This window comes from Cyphomyrmex costatus, unplaced genomic scaffold (genome assembly GCF_001594065.2).
Source record: "Cyphomyrmex costatus isolate MS0001 unplaced genomic scaffold, Ccosl1.0 scaffold165, whole genome shotgun sequence".
Lineage (NCBI taxonomy): Eukaryota > Metazoa > Arthropoda > Insecta > Hymenoptera > Formicidae > Cyphomyrmex > Cyphomyrmex costatus.
This window is the reverse complement of record NW_017275663.1, coordinates 49,282-58,610: the sequence shown is the minus strand read 5'-3', so window position 1 is coordinate 58,610 and position 9,329 is coordinate 49,282. Positions and strand designations below refer to the sequence as shown.

Sequence of the window (9,329 nt, the reverse complement as noted above, 5' to 3'; positions counted from 1 at the left end):
TATATATATATAAATTAATTAAATAATATAATCAAATTTAATTAAATATTGTTAAAAAAATGTTAACTTCTGTCCTTTGTCATAATTGTAACCCTGTAATATGGAGCTATTTATGCGAGTGTGAGAAGAAATTGTGATATTGAATACAAAACGCACTATATTGCAAATAATCGCAAATTGTAATCAGTGTTCTATTAAAGAATTATAGAATAAATATTTCAAAAAGTTCAAAAATATTAATTTTCTTTAAAATATTGTTATTTATTTGTCGAATACTATTACATAAAGAAAGGACTATATCTATATTTTCAAATTGCTATATTTTAAAAATCAAAAAATTATATTGAAATGAATTAAAATGCATTTTAAAATTAATAGTTGATACTTTGATATACCATTAATAAAATTAAGGAAAAAAAATAAATTGCAAGTGCTACGTTTTAAAAATCAACAATATTTTGTCTCTTTAACACTATTTTTTTTAAATTGTGACGCAATAGCCAACTTTTATCAAATTCATATGTAGCACGCAAAAATAAATACGTTGGAAATAATCATTTACACTCGTATTGCAAAATGATGTCCTTAATAGTGTAATCATTGAAATCAATAATGATTCCATACATCAAAATAATGTAGTGCATTTTTCTTGACTTTTGTGCACACCGACATTTGCATCTGCACGCCACGACTGCACCGATAGGTTCGACAAAACGAGAGAATAGAATGGAAACAATTTACTGCGTCGGTGGAAACGTCAAAAAGTTCAGCTAAACACCGTTATCACGATGGCATATGCGCGAAATTAAAATCAGGTCAATCCCACAGTTCTTTGAGCCAAGCAGACGTACGGTATTTTTGGCTGAGTCATGTGCACATACGTAAACAATAACGTGTGTGTGAGATGCATATACACATACGTATATAATGTACATATGTATGCGTGCGTTATGCGTTTATAATATGTGCGTACACAAAAGCGTTGTGCTGCACGCTTGCTTGTGGCGTTATAATACGTAGGTCGAACAATATGCACCACGTGCGTTGTCAATTGGTAAGGTAAAGTTAATGGATTCCTCTAGCAATAAGCAGCTTCATTAAACGCGAATTTATTAGCCCCACGTACACAATCAATTATAATTTGATTGGCTACGAAGGACAATTGCAAATACGACAGAAAGTAGAAGTTAGAACTGAAACGATAAGTTCGAAAGAAAACGGGAAAATTTCAAATATTTGTGAAACAACTTGATCGAACTTCGCGAATTTTCCAGTTATTGTTAACATTTTCAATTTAAATTAATTTTTTTTTTTCTTGATTGTGAATTTTTAGCTTGCAGGGTCACCATAGGTTTATTCAAGATTTAATGATATCCGGTATGTAGATTGATAAGCTCCATGAAAATACTCTGTTCTAATTTAAAAAAAATCTAAAATAATCATCTATAATGAGAATTCTGTTAAGGTTTAAAATAATGTAACAGGTGATTATAAATCAAGTTTAAAGTCTTTAATAAACAAGAGGATATTTTTAACTATACTAACTATATTAAAATTACAGTTTCCAAAGATATATTCTAAAGACGAGGAAAATAACAAATAACTTGATAATAGAATAAGATAGCAGATAAAGAATTAATAAATTTAATTCCTTCACCATTAACATTTTCATATAATCAAAGAATTTGATTCAAGTGTTACAAACAGTGAATGAACATTAACGTGAAAAAAAAAACAATTGTTTCAATCTTAAATAAAGCTTCAATCAATTACGCTTTTTATTTGATATACAAAATAAGATATTTTGATTTTCTTCAGAAAGTATAGTGATTTAAATGAATGAAAATTTCAATAAAGTTGTCCATACAATATTTTTTTGTTCCAACATTTTCTTTAGAATTTTAACTCAATTAATTAAACGCGACATATAAAGTATTGTATGATATAAGGAAATTTCGGTCGACTGAACTAATCGAACATTGGACAGATTATATAAGAATTCAATATTAACGAGCGTGTACACGTTATGATATTTTTACGAGGAGTTTTTAACCGGAAGAAATCCGCCAACGAAAGGGTCAAGCGAGACGAATGGGCGCAACAGTGCGGCGATGCATCGCTATTAAATGCAAAGCATTATAACGGTACGTTCGCAGCCATAGATTTTGGCTCTTCGGTCGCTATAATGTCTGCTCTGCACGTGCGATCGGATCCCGGTATAGAGTGCTATACGATTCGGTTCGTGCAACAACCGTGACAATTGTACGTACAATATATAACCGTGTAGAACATCCTTACGTTCCCGTTGTGCAATCTGGAGCACAAGTTCCGTAAATGTTTGCCGTATATCCTATTACGGCACAGCATCAAGATTTAAACCAAGGCCGACGGTGTTTGCGTGGTTATCGTGTTATGTAAGCTAATCGAGCATGCATACGAGGATCAAACGCGGACTAGTATCGATTCCATTAAGGTTCATAACGTATTCACGTCGAGCTAGCATTTTTCTCATAGTGTATTTCCTCTCAAATTATTCGCTCCTTTTTTTTCGCGATTTACGAAAACTCTTACCTCAATTAGTAAAGAGATCTCGCACACGATTTCTTCATCATTCTAACTCTAATAAGTAAAGTTTTCTTCATTATCACATAGTTTACATTTTTGATACAATTACTTCATAATTTCATGGTTGAAAAATTTATATTTGACGCGTCCCATTAAATTTTACACTGACAATGCAAAGAAATGTAAACGCGATAAGAGCAAAAAATGGTTGCAATTACCATAATTTAACTATAATATTTCTTACAGTAAAATTCTTACAGTTTTTAAACTTTATTTTAATATATAACAATTAATATTCTTGTTAAAACAGTTTTATGCTCGTTAGCATAAAAAAAATTATTGAATTGCTTGTATAATTTTATAAATGATATTGCTATTCTGTTCATTAATGCGTTTTAAGTCCGGAAAAACATTTCAATGTACGATATGCAAAATTTAAATATAAATAAATTCACACAATAAATATATGTATTTAAGTACTAAGATTCGATTCAACTTAACATAGGGTTCTTTGTATTTAAAATTTTATTTATTTATATCGGTTTAACAGTCGCTTCATATTATTTAATTATATTATGTAATCATTTCTTTTTAAATCTCAATAGATATATTTGGAAGAACTATTAATGTAATTATTATTACTATAGTTATTATAGCAATAACTTTCAAAGTATTATAGAACTCCTAGTCATAATTATTTTATACAATTATTATACCTACTAAATATTTTACTACCAGTACGTCACGTGTTACTTTCGATTATAAGACTGAAAGACCAACTCGATAATTTCGTTGATAGTAATATTCTATTCGTATATTTTGTACTAAATCTTTTCACGTCTGTACGTATTTTTTGTGTATTTGTAAAATTGTTAAATAGTCATTAACTTACGTCTTGTGCGGAAAGGACTCTCGTGGCATCTTCTACGGGAACATTTCCGGAATGCGGATGATGTTGATGCGATTCGACTACATTATTACGATTGCAGACGTTCTTATACCAAGGTAAACCATTCTCGTTGTCTCCGTTATTCCGATATTTTCGCCACACGTGCCTGATACGGATATTAGAAAAATTTATTGCTGGCTGTAAAAAAAATGCAACCGGCCGACACTGCGGATGGCATATTCCTTTCGCAATAAGCAAAATTTGCATACCTGACGCCGAAGGCGATCCCCAAGGCGATGATCAGCGGTAATAATGTCGATATGCATGCAAGCAAAACGGTTTGTATGTCTGAAAAGTTGGCAAGGATACCTGAAATATAATAATCATAAAATTCTTGAAACGAAAGTACGATAATAACTTGAATCTTTTACTAGTTGATCCCTTCATATGATTATTCTGTCAAAGCATACACTATCGTTTGAAAGTATTTATCCATTCCGTCTTTTTTAATTATTAAATAAAGAAGAGTGATTTTCCATTTCCTCTCTTTTTTACTCTTCTAGATGTTAAACTTATAATATTAATGTTTAATAGCTAAACATTTTAAATTATACATATAGTAAAAAAAGTATTATTAGAATGGAATTGAGATGTATAAAAAAAGTTACATGCAAAATTGAATTGGGTAAATATAACTTATGAGCAGTTCCTATGACTCCGCTAAACGACATTTCTTAAGAGATTTGAAAAAATGGTCAAATTCGAAATACAGTTGAGATACGTTCAGGTAATTTGTTGAAAATCTAATATTTTACCTTTCAAATGATTAACTAAAATTCGGATAAAGAGGCGGTACCACCCATGTCTTTATCGAGAGCTTTGTAGCTTTATTCGTGATACACTGTGCTATACTTACTGTGCTCGAGCTCGTCTTGCTCGATGAGATACTCCGTCGCGTTGTAGACACGATGGTGTGGTTTGATGGTAGTGACAATCCCTGCAGGATCGCCCATCATAGCTACGGACGGATTAGTCGTCTCGGCATTAAACGCGGCAGCGACCACATTAGAAGGAACAAATGTTACCGACGTAAAATTCAGTTTTTCTGTCGTTGTTTTGTCGTACGTTGTACGATTGTGAGCCATCGTTTCTGCCATCCCGCTCGTATTCGACGATGCATTACCAAGAGATCTGGCAGTTTAAGCGAATCCACATTGGTCGAGAAGAATGAAGCACAAGGATGAAACTAACTGGGAAGTTTATGTTATGCGAACTTTCTACGTTCATTTTTAGCTTATTTTTTTGTCTCTCTTTTACATTTTACTATCGTTACTCTGATTTTGTGTCCATTTATCACATTTAATTTGATTTCTCTTTCTCGTTTTGATGATGATAATCGTCGCGAAAGATACGTAGAAGTTGTTCGCTGATAAATCAATGAATCGGAAACGTATAGAACATTTTCATATGTACGTGTATATATACTTATATAGTTGCCCACGTATGTTATTTCATCTGTGATGAGCTTTTATAATAGATTAGACACTAAACTATTAATGCGTGCGTATGAGATCGTTGTTCTATCGCCTTTGCCTTTTAAATGGTAGTCATATCAAATGTCACGTTGAAAACATGATGATAAAGAGACGCGTATACGTTATATGTATCTTTTTAATGTTGTAACACGTACTTTTTCTTTATACATATAAGTGTCTTTACTGTGTTTGCATTTTATATTCTTTGTATCTTCTCTTTTAGAAAAACATTTTTATAAACTTGAACATTTTGTTTTCTGCAAATTGTTAAATATTTTATGAAAATGATCTGTCTCTATCTTTATCTGACTTTTCCTTACATTATCAAATTTACTTTCTGTCATTTATCTTGCTTCAAATAATATGTTGGAAAAATAGAGGCTTACAAATCACATTGGAAAAAATTACGGAATAATATCTTCATCTGCTTCATTTACTCGGTCCTCTTTTTTTCGTCCTTATCGTTTGCCTTTTCATTATTCGCATGGCCATCTATCGTACAATTTGTTCTTTTTCTGGCAGATCTGGATGCGTTACTGCAACAAATTTTTTATCTAATTAATTCAAAATACACGTAAAACGTTCGATTAATTTTATTAAAAAGTAGTAAGCGAATTATCTGTACAAACATCACATTCCTTGGGAAAATTTACTTTAAATAAAGTCAATATTTTTAAAAGTACAATATAATATTATATAAAGGACATATAAGAGAGAGTCAAAGAATATTCAAAAATATGTCTATTTTATATTAAATATATAATAATACAATCAAATAATGACATTCTCATAGGCCTACTATAATGTTTCGACTTTATATTTAAGCCTTCAGGTATAAAAATATTATAACGCAGTAAATTTCAACTTTAAAGTTATGTGTTTGAAAGGGAGTCGATGATTTTTAAGACTAGATATGAATGTTTAATCAGAGACACGGAAATTGTTCGTTAAGCGATTGGTTGACAGAATGCGAAAATTTCTTGTTGTTCTCAAAGTCCAAAAACTGATAAAATCATGTCAATGACGTAATGTTCGTCAATAGTTAGATATGTAAATTGTGATTTGTAGTCAAAGGAAGTAAAAGATGTGTCTCTGATTAAACATTAATCTCTCTCTAGTCTTAAAAATCATCGACTCCCTTCAAACACAACTTTAAAGTTAAAATTTACTGCGTTATAATATTTTTATACCTGGAGAGGGCTTAAATATAAAACCGAAACATTGTGTAGTAGACTTATGAGAATGTCAATATTTGATTGTATTATTATATATTTAATTTAAAATAGACATATTTTTTAATATTCTTTAACTTTTATATGCCTTTTATAATATATTGTTGTATTTTGAATATTAAGAATCCTGTGTACTATCTTATTCATTTTTTATTTTTAAAAGTAATTAAAAAAGAGTTTACTTAAAAAATTTCGAAGTAAAATGTGTAATCCAAAATAACCTAAGAGCTTTAAAATATTTTAAGGCTGACTTTAATGTAATTTTAAAACAATCGAAGATTTCATTATTTTTATTATATCCGGAATTTTTAAAATTCTCTTTAAAGTTTTAAACTTAAAGTTAAGTTTAAACATATATAATATATACATATGTAAGTTTATCCGCGAAAATAGTACGTGATACGACTACTAGAAAGACGCGGCGATTCTATAAAAAACATAAAGTTATTGTCATTTTTTACTGTAATTGACCGATTCATTAACTGTTCGCATCTAACTACCTTATGTTTTTCTGGTTTAACACTTTTTATCTTTTAAATAAAATTGTCTAATATATAGAAACATAAATCTATTTTTATTAGTTCTAATAGTATCAAAATATTACCTAGTTGTATAATAACTGAAAGGTAACTGAAAAGTTACTTGTTGAATAACTATGTAATCGTAATTCGTTAGAGCTGATAACTTGTAAAATTAATTTTCTCAACCCAGGTAAAATTATAATAATTTTAAAATATAATAAACAGTTTTGAGATTTTTTTTTTATTCTTTTAAATGGAATATACATATATATATGTGTATAAACGTATATAAAATTATTTTATATATGAATACAATACAATAAATACAATACATTTTCAATCAACTTAATTATTCGTGACAATTTTACTATGTAACATGGTAATTGACTAGCTATGTCCGATGACGTTTTTATTTTTACTAACACCACTAAAGTCTCTTATCCGTAAACAGTATGTGAAATCACCGATAAATGTGACGAGTTCAATTTCTTGTAAGTAAAAACCATCGAGAATAGTATAAAGAACGCAGCATTACGAGATCATTTACCAACTCCAAAATTGAATTTAAAGATAAAAGTAAATGAGAGATGTATAATTTTGACAGCATAGTTTTTGGTTTTAATCAAGTATTAATTCAGGAATCATTAATAATTCTTGAAAATTATATGTACAAAAATGTAACAGTATTATGGCAACAAATCGGTATTAATATATGTACACAAAATGCATTGTCAATATTTTGCCTTAAAATAATTTACAATTTACTTGGCAACTTATATAGTTTATAAAATGTCTTTTTTGTATATTAAAAAGAAATTCTCCTATCCTTACAATAATATTTAATCGATTATCAAATTGTTTATTATAAAATAATAATGATAAAATATATAATAAATTTTGCGGTAAAATAAAAATTTCCTTGTATGATCTGCGAATTACTATTATTTGTGCTACTATTTAATTTTTTAACGTAAAACGATGCGATTTTTTTATCTTATTTTGAAGATTATACAATCAATAAATAAATTACATTTGAGAGTCAATGATCAAATCAAATTTCAAACTAACACAGAACGTTTAATTAACGTTTGAGTAAACTCTTCAATGGAACTCTCGCTCAAAGTTTAATCATCGAGCTATCTGACATTTTGGCACAACTACAAAGTTAAGATTTAATCATCTCTCACTAGAGAGACGTTTGCTCGACGCCAGGCCGAGCACGAGTAATCTAAAGAGGTCATCATCGAATTTTATGGGAAATTTCGGAGCATCTTGTATTGGAAAGATAGGCGCTTTAAGATTCCTTAGTACTGTAAGCGCCTTATGTAGGCTGTAAACCCGCGATTATGCCAGTCAATACATACGTAAGCGGCACATCGTGAAAACCACCCAGGTGACGGGGCCTTCGGCGCCGTCGTCAAGCGATGGATATTCGATGTACTCGATATGCTATGTAGCGCGCATAATGCTATTGCGTGCCGCGATATACGTATGCACATTGTGGCCTGTTTGACGGACTTCGCCTTGGTCTCGCAAAGTGCATCGTAGTAGCGAGCCGACATTCTATGCAACGAGGACAAGATATACGCAGATAAAGTTCAATCTGGCGTTAAGTGTGCCTGCTGCACCGCGGTTTGCGACATTGCGGATTATCCTACTCGAGACTGCACCGATAAACTAAATTCAAAGAAATTTGGTCCCGCGCGTAACTCGTAATGCCTATAGAACTCGATAATCGCAAATAATCATAATTATTCTATTTCATCGGTTTACGCCGCTTAACTTCATAAAATATTGCACGTAAACAATTTTTTTTATTGACAAGAGATATCTATATCCAATTTTAAAATTGACAATTTTTAACATAATACTTTATATTATACACATAGTTACTTAATTGTAAAAGCGTGATACGTATTTAATCGTAGCGCAATTTTGGTTAATAAAATATTCAAGTACATTGCTAAATTTTTGACAAAATATATATTTTATCAGTCAAAAAAGAATGCTTATGTTATGTTTCTGTGTTTAAGGGGTTAGACCACTCCTGAGGTTTGAAAAAATCGAATTTTTTTTGCTTAAATCATTAACTTTTAATTATAGAAATGCGATGGAAACAATTTTGTAGCAAAATTGCGTCTTTATCATGTTGTTAGAGCTGTTTTAATGAAGTGCCTCGCCGCGCTGCGGAGCGGTTTCAAGTGTTGCGGAACGCGCCAGCGTCTTGTGCTCCGTAGGTATATACGACCATTTATCTACCAAAACGTGCTTGCTACTCGATATATATATACATATATATATATATATATATAGCTGTCATTGCTATCATACGTCTGTAATAGTGTCGGTTTTAGTGTTTACACGACGCCGAAAATTTTACTTCTTTAGACAAAAAATCTTCCTAAAAAACTTTAAACACATTTTTCTCAAAACAGCATTGTTCAAATTGGTGTGTAACATAACTCTTATAATTTTTATCCGATTTACTTGAATTTTTTACAGGATATTCTTTAATACATCAAAGAAGTACGTAGGCTTTTTTTGAAATATTGAAAATGTTTTTTTTAATTGATACTTTTATATGTGA

The 9,329-nt window shown here is 30.3% G+C and overlaps 1 protein-coding gene across 1 annotated transcript in view; it reads right to left on the bottom strand.

The window, feature by feature from the left end:
* Nucleotides 1–4,648, bottom strand: part of LOC108771794 (uncharacterized) — a 28,826-nt gene extending 24,178 nt beyond the window's left edge. The window contains exons 1-3 of the mRNA XM_018537157.1: nt 4,371–4,648; nt 3,724–3,823; nt 3,458–3,620 (exon numbers count right to left, since the gene is read on the bottom strand). Coding sequence (XP_018392659.1) covers nt 3,458–3,620; nt 3,724–3,823; nt 4,371–4,611 — 504 coding nt within the window. The 5' untranslated portion in view covers nt 4,612–4,648. The remainder of the gene's footprint in view (nt 1–3,457; nt 3,621–3,723; nt 3,824–4,370) is intronic.
* Between the last annotated feature and the right edge of the window lie 4,681 nt (nt 4,649–9,329).